Genomic DNA, 21,532 nt, shown 5'->3' on the forward strand with positions numbered 1-21,532 from the left:
TGTACACACAGACCAAGTGGTCTTTAGTATGTCTGAAGAACAAAGAGAATGTTGGAGGTTTTATAAAAAGGAGAAATGTTACATATTGCTCTTTGAGAAAGTTCATTGGCACTAATAAGGTTCTGGGGGACTGGCAGATTTTGATTAGTGAATGATAGTGGTGAGTAAAATTAGTCTTACAGTTGTTGCAAGTCATTTCGGCAACTATTAGATAAAACTGGTTTTGATTATAGAAGGCGGCTTAAGCAGCCGGCTTGCAGACTTACAGTTTTGGAACAATGTTACGTGTTCTAAGTCCTTTTTCCTCCTGGGCCTTCTCAACTCTGTCTTAGTCAGGTGTGACAAGATTGACCCAGTTTCTATGATCAGCTTTCACACTTTGTACATATTTCATTTCACAAGTATGTAGGTTTATCTGTAGGATTAATTCCTGGGCATGGGATTGCTGGGTCACAGGGCAATTTCACTTACAATTTTGATAGAGATCGTGGAATTTCCAGCTAGTTTCCACTTCCACCACACATATTTGAGAGGCCTATTTGGTCACAGCCTTACTATCACTAAGAGGGAAGCTAGGAGTGTTTTTTTATTGGTCAGAAGTCACTAAATCAAGCTCTTGACAGACTTGTATTCTTCCTGGAGTTCTGGGGGAAAATCCATTTCTTTGCCTTCTCTAATTTCCAGGTTCATTCCTTGGCTCATGGCCCCATCTCTCATCTTCAAATTTCTCTCTCCTGTCATTAAATTACCTTTTATGACTCTGACTTTGCCTCCCTCTTATAAGGACTCTTAAAATTACATTAGGCCCATCCAATTAAACCAGATAATCCCCTCATTTCAAAATCCCGAATTTAATTACATCTGCAGAGTCTCTTTTGCCATGTAAGGTAACATTCACAGCTTCCAGGGAGGGATTAGTATATAGACATCTTTGTAGAAATGGTGAGCTTTGTTAGCCTACCACAATTTGCCATTTGTCTGTGATAGGAAATGTGAATTGTTTTCCTCATTGTTCTTTGTCTACTAACATTGCCTGTGGTTTTGTGGTTGTTTTGCTGTTTTTGCCATTTGGAATTTATCCTGGTAAATGGTATGAAATGTAGCTCAGACTATTTTTTCCAGATAGCTATTTAATTGTACCAGCACCATTTACTGAAAAGTTCAACTTCTTACTAAAATATAGCAAATTCCTATATATAGTTTGGTTGCTTTCTGGACTTTCTATTTTGTTCCCTAGTCTGTCTTTCTATCTAAAAAGTACATTTTTAAAAAAAAATTTCTGAGATTTTACAGTATATTATGGTATCTGGTAAGGCTTAGACAAAATTTGCTCTCCCTCTCCACCCCTCCCCCAACACACATTCCTCTTCTTTTTCAAGATTTTCCTGTCTGCTCTTCTTTATTTTTCACATATGAACTTCAGTTTGCCTGGTGTCACAGGAAAAAGGTATTGTTAGTTTTATTGGAGTAACTTACGAGGTTGGATTCTTACTATCTTTGAACATGTTATGTCTTTATATTCATTCAAGTTACCATTGTTCCTGCAGTAGTATTTTAACATTTTCTTCATTCAGTTTGGCACATTTCTAAGTTTATTCACAGTTTTTGTTTTTGTTTGTTTGTTTGTTTTGAGACGGAGTCTGGCTCTTTTATCCAGGCTAGAGTGCAGTGACACGATCTTAGCTTACTGCAACCTCTGCTTCCCTGGTTCAAGTGATCCTCCCACCTCAGCCTCTCAAGTAGCTGGTACTACCGTCTTACTTCACCATGCCCAGCTAGTTTTTGTATTTTTAGTAGAGACAGGCGGGGTTTCACCATGTTGGTCAGGCTGGTCTCAAACTCTTGACCTCAGGTGATCCACCCAACTCAGCCTCCCAAAGTGCTGGGATTATAGGCATGAGCCACCTCACCCGGCCTTATCCCTAGGCTTTTTTGTTTGTTTTTTCAGTGTGTTTTTTTTTTTTTTGACAGGGTCTCCCTCTGTTGCCCAGGCTGGAGTGCAGTGGCACGATCTCAGCTCAATACAGCCTCTGCTTCCCAGGCTCACGTAATTCTCCTGCCTTAGCCTCCCAAGTAGCTGGGACTACAGGTGCAAGACACCAAGCTTGACTGATTTTTGTATTTTTGGTAGAGATAGGGTTTCATCATGTTGCTCAGGCTGGTCTCTAACTCCTAAACTCAAGTAATCTGCCTGCCTCTGCCTCCCAAAGTGCTGGGATTACAGGCGTGAGCCACCGTTCCCGGCCTTATTCACAGTTTTTTAATCTTTATTTTTGTATACATAATGGAAGAAAGACCCTATTGAAAACACTTTCTGATTAGTTTTTATAATGAAAGCTATTGTTAATACATTTATTATGTTAATATTGAATTACTAATTTTAGATGCTGCTACCTTACTGAATTATCTTCTTGTTTGTAGTAGTTTTTTAGTTCAGTCTCTTCGTTTTGCCAATATGCAGTTATAGTGTCTTCAAATAGTAAGAGTTAAACTCATCTTTTCTAATTTGTATACATCTAACTTTCTCTTGTCTCTTCTGTTACATTACAAATAGCAATGGTGGTGTGTGCATCTCTGTCTTACTCTTGACATTAGTAACAAAGGCTCATGTTTCTCCATAAAATATTTGCTGACTTTTGGGCTGATACACACACACACACACACACACACACACACCTGTCACGTTAAAGAAATACACATCAGTTGCTATTTCTTTATTTCTTAGAGTCAGGGTTCTCAGTGTGTCATCCAGGCTGGAGAGCAGTGGCATGATTATGGCCTACTGCAGCCTTGAACTGCTGGGTTCAAGTGATCCTCCCACCTCAGCCTCCTGAGTTGCTAGGATTACAGGTGTGAACCACTGCACCCAGCTGTTCCTATTTTATTCTGGACTTTTCTTCTTATCAAGAATAGGAATTGAATTTTGTCAAATACCTCTGTAGTATACATGGAGAGATAATATGGTTTTTCTTAGGTTTATTAATATATATTATCACATTTTAAAATACATTCTAAAATTAAATATGTTATAATTTTACTTAATATTTTATAAAGTAGGTCTTACATTATGCACCGTTTCTCTCCTGTGTGGCTTTTTTGTCATTACCCAATGCTGTGTTTCATATTTGCAATCATTGCCATACGTGCAATTTTTTTGTTGTTCAAAGACCGTATATAATTAAGGTGATGTTGGGCATGGTGGCACATGCCTGTGATCCCAGCTACTTGGAAGACTGAGGTGGGATGATGGCTTGAGCTCAGTAGTTTGAGACCAGCCTGGGCAATATCGCAAGACCCCATCTCAAAAACATTGCATTAAATTAAGCTGATAATTTGATTTGACCAGTGGGCTGAAGATTCCCCTCAACATGGCAAAAGAGGAGGGGGCTCTATTTCAACTGACCTTTTAGTGGCCACTGTTTTTTTCTTAATATTTTTTATTTTGTCTCCAAGCAGTGGTGAAAAGAGAAAGGATTATGGGATTGGGAGCAGAACAAAAAGTGTTTGAGTTAATTAATCCTTCTGGATGGGTTCCAGTTAGTTTGACGTTTCAGAAAAATGCCATAAAATGGACATTGTTTTACATGTTTACTTCATCATTCCTGTCCTCAGAGCCCTGCTATCCAATGCTGAGCACTTAAACTGTGGCCAGTGAGGTGTTGTAAGTGAATGCACACTGATTTTGAAAACTTAGTATAAAAAAAGAGTGTAAAATAGCTCATTAATAATTTTTATATCGATTGTATGTTTAAAATGATAATACTTGGATATATTGGGATAGATAAAATATGTCATTAAGGTTAATTTCACCTGTTTCTTTCCACTTTTTTGATGTAGCCACTAGAAAAGTTTGCATTGCACATGTGGTTCACATTATATTTCTGTTGGACAGCATTGGTCTACAGGTAGTAGATGTGTATATATTTATTTATTTATAAATTATATCCTCTTTTACACCTTGTTTCTTTTGAAAATAAACTTTAATGAAGACTATAATAATCATTCTCCATTATAATAGATTACCTCTTCTCTGATTTTTCTTTCTTTTGCTTTTTTTTTTTTTGACACAGAGTCTTGCTCTTTCACCCAGGCTGGAGTGCAGTGGTGCAATCTCGGCTCACTGCAACCTTTCCCATCCCAGTTCAAGTGATTCTCAAGCCTCAGCCTCCTAAGTAGCTGGGATTACAGGCACCCACCATCACACCTGGCTGATTTTTGTATTTTTAGTAGAGACGGGGTTTCACCATGTTGGCCGGGCTGGTTTTGAAATCCTGACCTCGTGATCCACCCACCTTGGTCTCCCAAAGTGCTGGGATTACATGCATGAGCCACCACGCCTGGGCTTTTTCTTTTTTTAAGAGGCAGTATAGGCTGGGCTCAGTGGCTAACGCCTTAGTGGCTCAGTATTTCCAGCACTTTGGGAGGCTGAGGCAGGCAGATTACCTGAGACTAGGAATTCAAGACCAGCCTGGCCAACATGGTGAAAGTCTGTCTCTACTTAAAAAGCAAAAATACAAAAATTAGCTGGGTGTTGTGGCTTATGCCTGTAATCCTAACACTTCAGGCAGATTACTTGAACTCAGGAGTTCAAACCAGCCTGGGTAACATGGAGAAACTCTGTCTCTACAAAATATTAGCTGGGTATGGTGGTGCATGCCTGTGGTCCCAACTACTTGGGAGGCTGAGATGGAAGGATTGCTTGAGCCCAGGAGGTCAAGGCTGCAGTAAGCCATGATCACGCCACCATGCTTCAGCGTGGGTGACAGAACAAGACCCTGTCTCAAAAAAAAAAAAAGAGAGAGAGAGAGGGAGAAAGAGAGACAGACAGGGTCTTGCTCTGTCACCCTGGCTGTAGCACAGTGGTGCAATCACAGCTTACTTATTACCTTGAACTCCTGGGCTCAAGTGATCTTCCTGCTTCAGCCTCCTGAGTAGTCAGGACTATAGGAGCACACCACCTTGCCTGGCTAATTTTTTTTTTTTTTTTTTTTTTTTTTTTGAGCCTTGCTATGTTTCCCAGGCCGATCTTGAACTCCTGGCCTCAAGCAATCCTCCTGCCTCGGCCTCTCAAAGTGCTTAGATTACGGACATGAGCCACCATGCCCAGCCTGATTTTTCTATTTAATTATTTATAGGAAAGTATATTTCCTTCCATATGCCCTTGACATTTTCACATAAGTTAAATGCAGTAGGCTTCTTGTGCTTAATACTAGCACTTAATAACTGATATGACTATAGAAGGGAGTTAGTTTGAAGGTCTTTCTACTTTTCCCCTTACCGTGTAGGATATATTTTAATAGAAGTTTCCTACCTCAGAATAAAATTTGCTTTGACATTTCTTTAACTTTCCCCCGATTACCCTAAAAAAGCAGTTTCCCCGCCACATTCTTTTTAGGGAGAGCTGAAGTTAGGCATCTTTTAGGTCTATCTTGTTCCAGTAACCTGAGTGTTTTTGAATAGTTCATTTGTTAACTTTTCTATTCTTCAAAAACAGAAACAATTAAATTACTCCTAAAGTCTTTTTTATCTTGCCTTTTGTTACATTTTTAGGAAAATTATATCACAGATGATATTGGAATATCGACTTGGAAGGAGCAGACTTTTCTCTCCCATGGTGCCTTACTAGCAAAGAGCTGCCAAGCTGCAATGGAATTAGCAAAGCATGATGCTGAGGTTCAGAATATGGCATTTCAGTATGGGAAGCACATGGCCATGAGTCATAAGGTATTTGCACACCCTTTATCTTTTTTTGGTACTTAAGTAGCTAAAACGATACACAAGAAACCTTTTGCCATTTAATAAGCAGCTTTCATATATCAAAAAATGCTTATTGTGTGGTTAGAATCTGTCCTGGATGATGATTGTTATGTAATGTAAACAGTATAATTGGTAAGGATTGTATAATTCTTACACAGTACTCTTTTATGTGATGTTTGTCTTTTCTTACCACCTGAAACGGTTCTTGAGAGAACTCTTACATATTATTAAATAACATATTTACAGACTGGAATATATTCACAGAATGGAAGAATATTTGTCATTTTTGTTACAGTTCCCTTATAGCTCTTTTTATTTATTTATTTATGTTTTGAGACCGAGTTTCGCTCGTTACCCAGGCTGGAGTACAATGGCGTGATCTTGGCTGACCGCAACCTCTGCCTCCTGGGTTCAGGCAATTCTCCTGCCTCAGCCTCCTGAGTAGCTGGGATTACAGGCATGCACCACCGTGCCCAGCTAATTTTTTGTATTTTTAGTAGAGACGGGGTTTCACCATGTTGACCACGAGTTCAATTTCTTGACCTCGTGATCCACCCGCCTCAGCCTCCCAAAGTACTGGGATTACAGGCGTGAGCCACCGCGCCCAGTCCTATTTTTTTTTTTTTTTTGAGACGGAGTCTTACTCTGTCACCCAGGCTGGAGTGCAGTGGCTCAATCTCAGTTCACTGCAACCTCTGCCTCCCAGGTTCAAGTGATTCTCCTGCCTCAGCCTCCTGAGTAGCTGAGATTATAGGTGCACACCACCATGCCTGGCTAATTTTTGTATTTTAGTAGAGAGGGGGATTTTACCTTGTTGGTTAGGCTGGTCTCAAACTCCTGACCTCGTGATCTGCCTGCCTTAGCCTCCCAAAGTGCTGGGATTACAGGCGTGAGACACCGCACCCAGCCCCCTTATAGCTTTTATATAAAGCATATTATGAAAAGTTAATCAAATTCAGAAATATACTGAATAAAATTAAAAGCTTTGGGCCGGGCGCGGTGGCTCAAGCCTGTAATCCCAGCACTTTGGGAGGCCGAGGCGGGTGGATCACGAGGTCAAGAGATCAAGACCATCCTGGTCAACATGGTGAAACCCCGTCTCTACTAATACAAAAAAATTAGCTGGGCATGGTGGCGCGTGCCTGTAATCCCAGCTACTCAGGAGGCTGAGGCAGGAGAATTGCCTGAACCCAGGAGGCGGAGGTTGCGGTGAGCCGAGATCGCGCCATTGCACTCCAGCCTGGGTAACAAGAGCGAAACTCCGTCTCAAAAAAAAAAAAAAAAAAAAAAAAAAATTAAAAGCTTTAATTCTAGTGACTAATTCTTTGAATGGGCATATGAAATCTAAAATGTCCCAAGAAGAGCTGCTATATTGTTACCTTTGTCTATATATTATAATTTTAAAATTTCATTTAATATGTATTTTTCAGATGTTACTTAAATAGTTCATGGGGGGGACATATACATATATAATATCTCCAGATGAGCTTTTTGCATATTTTATTTAATCTTAGATTAGTTTATTAAGCAAATCTATTTATTAAATCTTTATTTAAATCTTTAACTTAAAAAGTAAAATACAACCAGGTGCCGTGGCCCACGCCTGTAATCTCAGCACTTTGGGAGGCTGAGGCAGGTAGATCACCTGAGGTCAGGAGTTTGTGACCAGACTGGCCAACATGGTGAAACCCTATCTCTACTAAAAATACAAAAAATTAGCCAGGCATGCTGGCAGCCACCTGTAATCCCAGCTACTCAGGGGCTGTGGCAGGTGAATCACTTGAACCCGGGAAGCAGAGGTTGCGGTGAGCTGAGATTGTGCCACACCAGCCTGGGCAGCAAGAGTGAAAATCTATCTCCAAAAAGAAATAATAATAAAAAATAAAAAGTAAAATAAAGACTGCCACCCACTAAACAAGGAATGTGTTAGGGAATAATTCTGGAAAATTTTACAGGTTATTGCTAATCATCTGAAATATCCTTTTTTTTTTTTTTTTTTCGAGATGAAATTTCACTCTGTTGCCCAAGCTGGTGTGCAGTGGCACAATCTCAGCTCACTGCAACCTCTGTCTCCTGGGTTCAGGGCATTCTCCTGCCTCAGCCTCCCAAGTAGCTGAGATTACAGGTCTATGCCACCACATCCGGCTAATTTTTGTATTTTTAGTAGAGGTGGGGTTTTGCCATTTTGACCAGGCTGGTCTCGAACTCCTGACCTCAGGTGATCTGCCCACCTTAGCCTCCCAAAGTATTGGGATTATAGGCATGAGCCACTGCACCCAGCCTGAAATATTCTTTTGTTTATTAAAGTATATCTAAAAAACTGCATTCCTTAAGCTTCATATTTTACTGCATTAACTGGTACTTTCTGAGTATAAAACATATTAATGTGTATATATTTCACTAATTTACTCTTTTAACTGCTTTTTATAGATAAATTCTGATCTCCAGCCATTTACTAAAGAAAAGACCAGTGACTCCATGACTTTTAATCTAAACTCAGCTCCTGTAGTCTTACATCAGGAATTTCTTGGAAGAGATTTGTGGATTAAACAGATCAGAGAGGTAAAAAGAAATTACTCCTGTTTTAGGTACCATTAGTAATTAGTGGATTTTAGAACATAATTTATATTTCTTGGTGATATAAAGCTGTACATAAGCCTTAGGCATATTCATGTAACAAGTAAAATTCTTTCTTTGTAATCTTCATTTTTAAGAGGTAAAATATTAGAGATTGCAGTACTGAATTTTTCTATTATCTGAGTTCTTAGAATACTGCAACACAAAACTAGTGCCTGTGGTGAATGCTAATTAACTCAGATGACTTTTTTTTCCTAAAGGCTTTTAAAAATTGGGCTATGGTAATAGCACCACCCTATAACTGACTGCAATTTCCCATCTGTGGACTCTCGCACAAGCTGCAGAATTCCAGGAGCTCCGTCTGTCAGCTCATTGGGTTATTTTAAAACAAACTTGGACCCTGAATACTTGTTCTGAGGCATTATCAAAGAAAAAAAAAAAGCATGGCAAAGTGGGAGGGGTAAAGGGGCTTGAATTGGGTAAATTTCTCATTTTGGCAGATGAGAGGGAACTTTTTTGGTTTTCTTTTAATTCAGAAACTCTAGTGCAAAAAGTTCTTGCCTTTTTAGCCAAAGCCTCATGGAATTTATTTAACTTTGTGACTGTAATTGGTTGGGTTAATCTGAGGCTCTGGACAGAGAAACCAGGCACAGCTGAGGGTGGGGTAGCCACCATACTTAAAGAAGAGAGGATGGGTGGGCACAGTGGCTCATGCCTATAATCCCAGCACTTTGAGAGGCCAAGGCGAGAGGATCCCTTGAGCTCTTGAGTTCAAGACCGGCAACATAGTGAGACTTCATCTCTACAAAATTAAAGTTTTTAAAATTTTTTTTTAAAAAAGCAGAGAGCCTAAGTGAGTATCTGCATTCTAAAAGATTTCTCCTCTCACAACCCTTATTGATTCTCAAAATGCTGGCAGCCAACTTAAAATTCCTCATATTCACCAAGTGGAAAACTGGAGGATTTCTTTCTGAAGAAACTGTCAAACTCAGGAGAAAAGCCCTGCAGACGTGGATATTTGGGGCCTCCTCAGTAAACATGCCATATCCCTGAGCAGTCGTCCTACAGCGAGACCCACCACTTGACAAGCCTCAGAGGATCCAAGTGCCCAGAATATCTGCTGCCTTACTCTGAAGCAGAATAGGAAAAGAGGACCACTGGGTATTTGAGAAAAGCTGCTTCTACAAAACAGCAAATCAAAAACAAACTGATAAAAAGGGAACATAGAGGAAACAGAGACAATGCAAGCAAAGGCAGACATTTTTCAAAGCACTATAATCAATATACTTGACAAGGAAGGATATTAAATCCATGGTATAATAAAAGACGATACATTGAAAAGGACAATTCAAGAATTAAAAATTAGAATTATAAAATATAAAAATATGATTGCAGAATTTTTTCATCAGAAGCAGAATGAAAGATACAAATGAAAAAATCTCTCGGAAAATTGGACAAAAATGAATTTTTAAAAAGAGAAAAAAAATAAACTAAGGACTCTTTCAGGATATCTTGTATCTATTAAGAGTCACAGGCCAGGCCAGGTGCAGTGGCTCACACCTGTAATCCCAACACTTTGGAAGGCCAAGGCAGATGGATCACCTGAGGTGAGGAGTTTAAGACTAGCCTGGCTAACGTGGTGAAATCAGTCTCTACTAAAAATACAAAAATTAGCTGGGCGTGGTGGTGCACACCTGTAATCCCAGCTACTCGGGAGGCTGAGGCAGGAGAATCGCTTGAACCCAGGAGGCAAAGGTTGCAGTGAGCCGTGATCACACCATTATACTCCAGCCTGGGCTACAAGAGCTAAACTCTCTCTCAAAAAAAAAAAGTCACAGACCAGGTACGATGGCTCACACCTGTAATCCCAGTAATCCCAGCACTTTGGGAGGCAAGGCAGGTGGATCACTTGAGGTCAGGAACTCAAGACCAGCCTGGCCAACATGGTAAAATCCTGTCTCTACTAAAAATACAAAGAGTAGCTGGGTGTGATGGTGCCTGCCTGTAATCCCAGCTTCTCAGGTGGCTGCGGCACAAGAATCACTTGAACCCGGGAGGTGGAGGTTGCAGTGAGCCGTGATGGAGTCACTGCACTCCAGCCTGAGTGACACAGCAAGAATGTCTAAAAAAAAGAAAGGAAGGAGGGAGGGAGGAAGGAAAAAAGGAAGGAAAGACGGGCCAAGCATGGTGGCTTACACTTGCAATCCCAGCACTTTGGGAAGCCAAGGTGGGTGGATCACCTGAGGTCAGGAATTCAAGACCAGCCTGACCAACATGGTGAAACCCCATCTCTACTAAATACAAAAAATTAGCCAAGCATGGTGACGCGTGCTTGTAATCCCAGCTAGTTTGGAGGCTGAGGCAGGAGAATCACTTGAACCTGGAAGACAGAGGTTGCCTTGAGCCAAGATTGCACCACTGCACTCCAGCCTGGATAACAAGAGCAAAACTCTGTCTCAAAAAAAAAAAAAGGTGCTGGGCAAGGTGGCTCACACCTGTGATCTCAGCATTTTGGGAGGCTGAGGTGGGCAGATCACTTGAGGCCCAGAGTTCAAGACAAGTATGGCCACTCTACTCAAATTACAAAAATTAGCCAGGTGTGGTGGCAGGCACCTGTTGTCCCAGCTTCTCAAGGGGCTGAGGCAGGAGACTCACTTGAACCCGGGAGGCAGAGGTTGCAGTGAGCTGAGATCACATCACTGCACTCGACCCTGGGTGACAGAGTAAGACTCCATCTCAAAAAAAAAAAAAAAAAGTCATAGAGAAAACTGAAAACAAAGTAAGAAAATTAATGAATTTTTAAAAAGAAAAATTATGGATGGGCTCTGTGGCTTCTGCCTATAATCCCAGCACAGCACTTTGGGAGGCTGAGGTGGGCAGATCACTTGAGGTCAGGAGTTCCAGGCCAGCCTGGCCAACATGGCAAAACCCCATCTCTATTAAAAATACAAAAATTGAGCCGGGTGCGGTGGCTCACACCTGTAATCCCAGCACTTTGGGGGGCTGAGGCGGGCAAATCAGGAGGTCAGGGGTTTGAGACCAGCCTGACCAACATGGTGAAACTCTGTCTTTACTTAAAAATAGAAAAATTAGCCAGGCATGGTGGTACACACCTGTAATCCCAGCTGCTCAGGAGACTGAGGCAGGAGAATTGCTTGAACCTGGGAGGTGGAGGTTGCTGTGAGCTGAGAGTGTGCCATTGCACTCCAGCCTGAGCAACAGAGCGAGACTCCATCTCAAAAAAAAAAAAAAAAAAAAAAATTGCCAGGCGTGGTGGCTCATGCCTGTAATCCCAGCACTTTAGGAGGCCAAGGTGGGCGGATCACAGGATCAGGAGTTCGAGACCAGCATGGCCAACAAGGCAAAACCCCATCTCTACTAAAAAATACATAAATTAGCCGGGTGTGATAGTATGCACCTGTAATCCCAGCTCCTCAGGAGGCTGAGGTAGGAGAATCACTTGAACCTGGAGGCAGAGGTTTCAGTGAACCAAGATCTCACCACTACACTCCAGCCTGGGCAACAGAGTGAGACTCTGTCTCCAAAACAAACAAACAAACAAAAATTAGCCAATGAGGTGGCCTGGGCCTGTAATCCCAGCTACTCAGGAGGCTGAGGGAGGAGAATCACTTGAACCCTGGAGTCGGAGGTTGCAGTGAGCTGATCACACCACTGCACTGCAGCCTGGACAGCAGAGCAAGACTCCATCTCACCAAAAAACAAAAAAAACACTTTACTGAGTTTATTTGAATCTTCTAAAATAATCTATATATATATAATGATAAATTATATAATAATCTAAATTAGATATATAATTTATATTATATAGATTATATATAATTTATATTATATGTATAATATATATAAAATAATGGTCTTGTTCTGTGAATGCCTTCTAGTCAGAGATAGGGAACACAATTCACATAACACCTAGGAGGGACATTCCAGCCTAAATCTCAAGTAAGTTGCTTATTAATCCTGAAATTAGTTCTGTTTCCAAATTTTTCATGTTATTCACCCTCCTGGATATCTTTATGATCCTTTCCTTGCCTCCCCCACAGCCCTCTCCTTCAGTTTTGAATTTTATTGCAAGATCCTTAAGGATAATAACAAATTCATCTTTGAATTACCCATAGTACCTGGCGCAGTGGCTTACTTGGAGTAATTACCCAATTAATATTTGTCAAAAAGTGAGTGTGGTGTGGTCTTGCAGGGTGAGACTGTTTGGTGGTAGCCCTGTTTTGTTAAATAGAGTTAAGTTGGTATAACAGAAATAGCTCACAGGGGACCAGGATTTGGAAGGTCTAGATCAAGATTGTCCAAACCTTGTGGGTCGCATGCAGCCCAAAACAGCTTTGAAAGTAGCCCAACACAAATTTGTAAACTTTCTTAAAACATTATGAGGGCTTTTCTGCAATTTTTTTTTTAGATCATCAGCTACCATTAGTGTTCATGTATTTTATGTGTGGCCTGAGACAATTCTTCTTCTTCCAGTGTGGCCCAGGGAAGCCAGAAGATTGGACACTCCTGGTCTAGATTCTAATTTGGACTCTGCTAGCATCTATGTAAACTTAATCACATTCTCTCATATCCTCATTATTCTTTTCTATAAAATTATAGCATTAAACTAGATCTTTTGCAAAGTCATTTTCAGCTCTCAAATAAATCTAAGAAATAGGTCTCTTAGACAAGAGATGCATTACAAGAAAAATATTTATCTCCATTAGAAACAGGCCGGGTGTGGTGACTCACGCCTGTAATCCCAGCTACTCTGGAGACTGAGACAGGAGAGAATCACTTGAACCCAGGAGGCAGAGGTTGCAATGAGCCAAGATCGCACCACTGCACTCCAGCCTGGGCGACAGAGCGAGACTCTGTCTCAAAAAAAAAGAAAGAAAGAAACATGCAAGTTTTTAACACTGAGAAATAGAAAAATCTTGCTCTCAATGATGGAAGTCGCCTGCAATTTTTTATTACCACATTTAAAATTACTTCTTTACTCTGCCAGGCAGGTTTGTGTCTCATCTACCCTTGGAAAGAATAAGAATTATTGATTAAACAAGGAAGCTGGGAGGTGACATAGTCTCGGTGCCCATTCAGCACCATTGTGAAGCTAGGAGGAAGAGCACCTCTGGGATTTTCCTTATCAGGCTCTGCCATCTCTTCTCCAGCTCCTCCTTTCTCTTGAAAAATTTTAGGATTAGCTGGCCCTTTTCCATCACAACTATAGGCCTATGGATGCACGTGCACATATGCACGTGCACGTGTGCGTGCACACACACACACATGACCACTTCTTTCACAAAAGGCAGTTAAGACCGGAAACAGCTGAAAAACATTTGCTGAGCATTTTCTCCATACTAAATTCTACAGATCTCTCCCTGCCTTAATTTTAAATTTAAATTTGTAGCTGGCAAAAAATAATGATCAGGAAAAAATACTGTTAGTGAATGGGTTATTCACCCTGGGGAGGTGAAGTCATTACTCAGTTATCATTTTGATTCCTAATAAAAGAAAGTAGAATCCTTCAGAGCACCACAGAGCTCTGACTCTCTTAGGGAGTCCAGGGGCTATTGCAGGTCAGCAAGCTTTATTTTTAATGATCCTTCTAGTTTTCTGCTGCCATTATAAGTCACCTGAAGAAATAAGAATTATGGTTATATTTTCTTGGCTATTCCTAATAGTACTGAAATGTCACTTGGGTTTGTGACATTCTGACACTGTCATAACCAGCCATAAAATACCTTAAGTGTACTACAAATCACCATTGCTAAGCTGTAACTCACTTGTCCCTAGATAGCCTACTATTACACCTTATTCAGAAAGTAAAACAAAGACTTCTAGGCAAGACTGGTGTGCGTGAAAGTAACACATGCATATTCTTAAAAGAGAAAATACACATTCAGATTCCTCATTAATACCACATGTGATACTCTTCTAGTTCTTTAAGACATTTTTAGTGGTTTCAAAAGGAATAATATTAACATCATCCTCTATCATAGAAGGTATACAATATAGGCATTCGAAGGGACTATGTGTTTGACCACAAAGACTATGAAATGACTCTAGATATCTCCTAAATTAATATATCTCTTAAGGCTTTCTGTAGCACTTAAGGAAACAAAGTGCTTGACTACTGGAGATACAATAATAAGTTGCCTAAAGGTTGTCTATGGCCTAGTAGAGATGGAATAAGATAAATAAATGTTTATTTCTTATGTAATAAACATAAGGAATACTTATATATATAAATATATGTTTATTTCTTATATAATAAATATATAAACATAAGGAATACTGTAATTCATGCCACTTGGGGAGCATAGAGGAAAGAGAATTGATGTTCAGTTGGAAAAGTCAAGAAAGGGGCTTATGAAGTCAGTATTAATAATATGTGAGATAGACCTTAAAGAAGATTTGATAGCAAAGATGAGAAGTCGAGGCCTCCTAGGCAAAGGAAACCATGAAAAAGTGATACAGGTGCAGTCATGCAGTGTATTCAAAGAAAAATAGTGTTTTAATTTGGATGGAATGTGAAAAACATAGGGCAGCATCAGGGACAGATGAAGAATTGCTCTGAAATAGTAATAGCTATATTTAAAAGACTGGTTTATATAAAAATATGTACATGAATGTTCAGATCAGCAATATTCACAATATCCAAAAGGTAGAAATAATCTAATGTCCATCAACTGATGAATGGATAAACAAAATGTGGTATATCCATACAACGGAATATTACTTAACCATGAAAAGGAATGAGGTATTGATACATGCTGCAACATGCCTGGGCCTTTAAAACGTTATAATAAGTGAAAGAAGCCAGATGCAAAAGGCCACATATCATATGATTCCATTTATGTGAAACATCCAGGGTAGGCAAGTCATAGAGACAGAAAAAAAAACAGTGCTTGCCTGGGATTAGGAAAAGGGGAAGGGGGAGAGACTAATGGATACAGGTTTCCTTCTGGGGTAATAAAAATTCAGAACTTGTTAGTGGTGATGATTGCATAACATTGCGAATGTACCAAATGCCACTGAATTATACTTTTTTAAGTGGTTAAAATGATTAATTTTATGTTATGTAAAGTTTGCCTAAATTTTTTTAAAGACTTTGGGATGTTAGCCTATGGAAAATCAACTTGATGAAGAAGTCACGAAGCAGACACTGAAAGCTTTTGAGCCGGATATTGTCAAGGTCTGAACTGTGAGAGAGGTAAATCTGGCTCTAGTATATAGGATGAAAGGAACAAGGAGATACTAAAGGCAAGGAGATCAGTTGAGAAGTTTTTGGAAGCCCATTGATAAGCACAAGAGAAAAGCCCAGTCAGAGTGTTGGCAATGAGAATGGGAAGATAAGGAGGTTAAGCGTAAAACTCATTTCGGAGAAAATGTGTAGGGCTAGAAAACTGATCTGATAGGGAGAGGCTGGCAGGTGTGGACTCGGGAGGGGCAGTCAGAGGCTAAAACAAGGATTTTGGACTAGGATAACAGAAAAAATTAAGCCATTAACAGAAATAGGAAAGTTAAGTGAAAAGACTGGTTCTTGACATGGTGAATTTGAAGTACACCATCAAGGTTGATGGCAGTTGCCTTGGGGCCTTGCTGCTGGAGGAAGTAACTAATTTCTACTATTAGCCTGATTTCCTTACTCATGGCCTTTCTGAGATCCAAGTAGATTTCTTTTCCTGGTCAAACTATGCGATTTAAAATGTCATGTTTCTTCCAAATTGCAAGAGAGCAGCATAGCAAGAAAAACAGGTTGCAAAGAAATAACAAGACCTCTGAGCAGAGAGAGATTTGTTATATAGATAATACAAGTAGTATCTCCTCGCCTGTCTCTAGTATATCTGGTATCTCCGTGCCTCTCTCCTTTTTAAAATTGGATGCCATAGCCCTCTACATCTGCTGTTGCTTCTTTTTCCCCAGTGAACCAAAGGAAGAGAATATGAGAAAATTAATTCCTTGGACATCCGCACCTGCCTCTAAAAGTCAATTTGTTTTCCCAGTTGAAAGAGATGGTAAAATCAGGTACCCAAGCAAAGCAGTCCAGTTCTGAATGGTGTTAACTTCCTTGCACATGCCTTTTGTGCTCTCTTATTCATAGAGAATGACCAAGATAGCAGAGAAAAGGCCTGCCCTGTTCCTTTATATTCTGGTATCTTTCCAGCTATGTAACTGGAAAGCCCAACAACACAAGCCCTCCTTCTACCAAACCAGTCTCAGTGGGCTGCTCTAACTTCAGGGCTAGCAGACGTAGTAGATTTCTGATTTGTCACCTTTCTTTCTGTTATTTCCATACACTGTACACTGTATTTTTTTGTAGAGACAGCCAGCCTGAACGGTATTTTAAATAACATTATAGGGCTGGGTGCGGAGGCTCATGCCTGTAATCCCAGCATTTTGGGAGGCCAAGGCAGGAGGATTGCTTGAGGCCAAGAGTTCAAGACCAACCTAGGAAACATAGCAAGATCCCATCACTACTAAAAACTTTTAAAAGTAGCTAGGTATAATGGCATGTACCTGTATTCTCAGCTATTCAGGAGGCTGAGGCTAGAGAATCTCTTGAGCCCAGGAAGCCAAGGCTACAGTGATCATGATTGTGTCACTGCACTCTAGCCTGGGCAACAGAGGGAGACCCTATCAAACAAATGAATAATTCACTATTATAATAAATGTCAGTCTTCTTAGGAACAAATGCTGACGTATTTAGGGGTGAGCATCGTGATGTCTACAGCTTACTCTCAAATAATAAATGGTCATGGAGAGAAAGGGAAAACAGAAGTGGTAAGGTGTTAGCAATTGGTGAATCTAAGTGGGGGGCAAATGAGTGTTCATTGTATTCTTTCAACTAAAAAGTTTATGAGGAAGGTAGTTTTCCTTGAAAGTTTAAAAAAGAAAATCTTTTAAAATGACAGTTATTCTAAAATACAGCCTGTAACATTTGGGAAGAATAACCTGATAAGTAGAGATGATTAGTCTCTAGCAATTTCTGGACTCCCTACTGTGAAATATTAGTTTTCTGCTTTTAGAAAAAGGTGTCCCCATATCCAGCTTTCAAGTCCAGGTAGCAGTAGTTGGAAATTGGAAACAGTTCATTTATGTCATCCAATCCTTCTTTGTTACCTGACTTAGAAAAAGAAGTTTGTTTCTTAAAGTAAAAGACCACATTGTACATCCATTACTTACCAACAGGGAATCTGTCTGCCTTTAGTCTGCGGAGACTGGTATATAAACCTTTGGAATTAATTCCTTTGTGCATCCTCTCAATCAGAGTGCTGGCTTTTTTTTTTTTTTTTTTTTTGCTTTTGTATGAAATATTGTTTTACAGTGCTCACTATAGCTGTCTGAGGAGGCCTCCAGTGTCATGAGCACAGGCACACTATCTTGTCTGTTTTCACATTTTTGAAAGATAAAACAAGGTTCAAACCACACATTCCCTGTGAACTGCTAAAGATTGGGAAAAATTACTTTCTTTTCTCTTGACCTGGATTGACAAGAAGCACACCTATAGGAGGCAAAAAGATGAGTGAATCCCTTTTAAAGACCCCAGTAATGAAGCCCTTGGGGAATTGCTGTGTATGGTAGAATTTACAGTGGCTTCTGGGGATGAACAGTGTGGCAGGAGGAGGTTCAGGACTGCTGGCTGTTGAAATAGAGACTGCATTTATTTTATATCAGCCTATTTTGGGCCGCTGTGAGAAAGTTATTTTAATAGTATCTTGCTCTGGCCGGCTGCAGTAACTCACGCCTATAATCCCATCACTTTGGGAGGCCAAGGTGGGTGGATCACTTGAGGTCAAGAATTCGAGACCAGCCTAGCTAACATGGCAAAACTCCATTACTACTAAAAATACAAAATTTAGCCAGCCATGGTGGTGGGCACCTGTAATCCCAGCTACTGGGGAGGCTGAGGGAGGAGAATCGCTTGAACCCAGGAGACAGAGGTTGCAGTTAGCCGAAATCACGCCATTACACTCCAGGCTGGGCAACAGAGTGAGACTCCATATCAAAAATAATAATAATAATAATAATTATTATTATTATTACATCTTGCTCTGCTAGAAATACACACAAGTGGCAGATCTTAGAACAAAAAGGGAAAAGTTACAGTACTCCATTCTCCTTGAGACTTAGGGAGTTTACATAGTTGTTCTCTTTTAGCCTTTGAAACCCTGATGCACATAGAAGCAGAAATTAAAAAAGACTTTAGACATAGGCTAGACCAGTGATCCACAAACAAATCAGAATCTCAGGGGTAGGCTATGGAAATCTGCATTTTTCACAAGCTACTCAGGTGATTCCAATACAGCCAGCCCAGCATTTGTGAGAGCCCAGCATTTGGGAACTTCTGGTTTGGTCTGGTGTTCTACAGATCAAGAAATAAAGGCCTATATGAAAATGTAAAAATTATTCAAAGTATTAACCAGCCAAGGACTAGAAACCATATTTTCTGGCTCCCAACATATACATCTTCCCAGGTCACAATGCCTCTTGGAGTGTTCACAATTAAGATCTTAGACCTGTTGCTGTAATCAGTAGACAAGGCCTTTAAATTTTGAGGTGTACATCTTGAAAATCTCTCTGGATATCTATTAACTTCCATTCTAAGGTATTTTCCCTTACACGCACTGCTTTTAAGGTTGAAGCACTTAATTACACTAATTCTTCTCTATCTTAGCCTTTTGTTGTTTAATTTTCATGAAATCATTGAATTTGTTTTCTGCAGATGGAAGCTTAGATTCCCTTCTCTAGTGTATTTATAAATAGAAGGTGGGTGAGAAAATGAAAATATGCCATTGTTCAATATGGTTAAAAATTATGTGTAAGGCATCAGCTAAGGCCCCCACAATACCTACATACTAGCTCACAACCAAAACATCCAGCTTTCCTATAACTAGGAGTGAGTAAAATGCATTTTTCCTGTTCATTTCCTGAATAAATAGTACGTAACCAACACATGTAAAGAAAAAGCTTCACCCATTTATTCATTCACTCAGACACTGATCTTGACTTAGGATACAGTGGTGAGCAAGAGAAAATTTCCCTGCTCTTGTGGTGCTTGGGAGATTGTAGGCAAAGCATAGCTAAAACAGTATTGTGTAGTCAGGTGCAGTGGCTCACGCCTGTGATCTCAGCCCTTTGGGAAATCAAAGCAGGAGGATCACTTGCATCCATGAATTTGAGACCAGTCTGAGCAACATAGTGAGACACTGTCTCTATTGAAAATTAACCAGGTGTGGTGTTAACATGCCTGTAGCCCCAGCTACTCAGGAAGCTGAGGCAGGAGGATTGCTTGAACCTGAGAGGTTGAGGCTGCCGTGAACTGTGATTACAGCACTGCACTCAGCCTGAGTGACAGAGTAAAATCCTGTTTCATCAACCAGTCAAACAGTCAGTCAATCACACAATACTTTGTAACCCTCTAGAATATAAATTCTAAGAGGGCAGATATTTTGATCTGTTTTGTTCATGCCTGTGTCTGTAGTGCCTAAGCAGTACCTGACTCATATGAATATTTGTTGAATGAGCAACCAAGAGGTGTAATAGAAACTATAACCCCTCCCAAATTAAGTATTTTACAAAAAGAGTAAGAATAGTGTTTAATGAGAAATATTATTTATGTAGTAATCTAAATCATCATGTATTTGTATCTAACTTGGTATTTTTATTTATTTATTTATTTTTTTGAGACAGGATCTCATTCTGTCACCCAAGCTGGAATGCAGTGGCTCAATCACAGCTCACTGCAGCCTTGACCTCCTGGACTCAATCAGTTCCCCCGCCTCAGCCTCCTGAGTAGCTGGGACTACAGGTGTGCACCACCATGCCTGGCTGGTTTTTGCTGTGTTGTTGTTGTTGTTTGTAGAGACAGGTTTCTCGCCATGGTGCTCAAGCTGATCTCGAACTCTTGTGCTCAAGTGATCTGCCCAAAGTGCTGAGATTACAGGCATGAGCCACCATGCCTGGCCACTATATTTTTATAAGCTCTAAAGCTTTTTGTGCAAAAACATCATATCAGAATGTCCATTGTCATGTGTATATTTGGCATATGTAGATATTGTACCCATATAACAGCTGGAAATGTGTGTGTGTATACACACATACATGTATTATATACCTATAAAAGTTTAAATATTTACCTAAAATAAATGATACTTTTATGTACAAGCTAAAGTGATGAAGGGTAAAATGATTTCACAGAGCTAGAAAGTGTGTTGTGACGAAATGAAAAGGATATTCGGATGAGCTGCATATCAATAGTTGCATGTTCAGATTATAATGGCTGTGGTAGTGGTGTTGTCATTTTATGTAGGCTTCTATTTGAGCAGATCTGGATTATATCCACAGAGTTCCTCTGCCATCATTCCCAATAATGTATTCCTATTGGGTGAAAGGGTAGTGGTCAAGCTAGGAAAACAAAGTAAAATGAGAGAGTTTGAGGTTTGAAAATAAGTTGTGGTTAAGCACAGGTACTTTAAAATACTAGAATTTTCTAAGATGATTATTCTTTTTTTTTTTTTGAAAGAAAGAAAGAATAAGAATAAAGAAGAGGAGGAAAAAGGAAGAGAAAGAGAGAGAGAGAATAGGAGTATTGCTTTCTTGCCCAGGCTAGAATGCAGTTTAGTAATGGGTATTGGAAACCTCTTTTATACCAATAATTATACTTGATGTAAACAGGAAGGAATAAGGGAAGAAAATAACAAACGAGCAGCCAACCAATATTTCATTTAAACCTATGAAATGGGCCGGGCGCGGTGGCTCAAGCCTGTAATCACAGCACTTTGGGAGGCCGAGGCGGGTGGATCATGAGGTCAAGAGATCGAGACCATCCTGGTCAACACAGTGAAACCTCGTCTCTACTAAAAATACAAAAAATTAGCTGGGCACGGTGGCGCGTGCCTGTAATCCCAGCTACTCAGGAGGCTGAGGCAGGAGAATTGCCTGAACCCGGGAGGCGGAGGTTGCGGTGAGCCGAGATTGCGCCATTGCACTCCAGCCTGGGTAACAAGAGCGAAACTCCGTCTCAAAAAAAAAAAAAAAAAACCTATGAAATGCTATGCGATTACTGAGGAGTGATTTACTTCCAATTATGTAGTCACTTATGGAATAGGTGTGAGGTGGTAATGTATGTTTTATGTATTTGAAGTGGAGAGTTCTATAAATGTTTATTAAGTTTACTTGTTCCGGGTCTGAG

The 21,532-nt window shown here is 40.1% G+C and overlaps 1 protein-coding gene across 3 annotated transcripts in view; it reads left to right on the forward strand.

Annotated features, from left to right (window-relative positions):
* PDSS2 (decaprenyl diphosphate synthase subunit 2) overlaps positions 1–21,532 on the forward strand; it is a 271,390-nt gene that overhangs the window by 207,045 nt on the left and 42,813 nt on the right. For all 3 annotated transcript variants that reach the window (XM_064360804.1, XM_064360805.1, XM_012438431.3), the window contains 2 exons: positions 5,551–5,724; positions 8,188–8,319. In XM_064360804.1, coding sequence (XP_064216874.1) covers positions 5,551–5,724; positions 8,188–8,319 — 306 coding nt within the window. The remainder of the gene's footprint in view (positions 1–5,550; positions 5,725–8,187; positions 8,320–21,532) is intronic.

The sequence above is a fragment of the Aotus nancymaae genome, unplaced genomic scaffold, assembly GCF_030222135.1.
Source record: "Aotus nancymaae isolate 86718 unplaced genomic scaffold, 86718_ANA_hifiasm-v0.15.2.pri h1tg000040l, whole genome shotgun sequence".
Classification (NCBI taxonomy): domain Eukaryota; kingdom Metazoa; phylum Chordata; class Mammalia; order Primates; family Aotidae; genus Aotus; species Aotus nancymaae.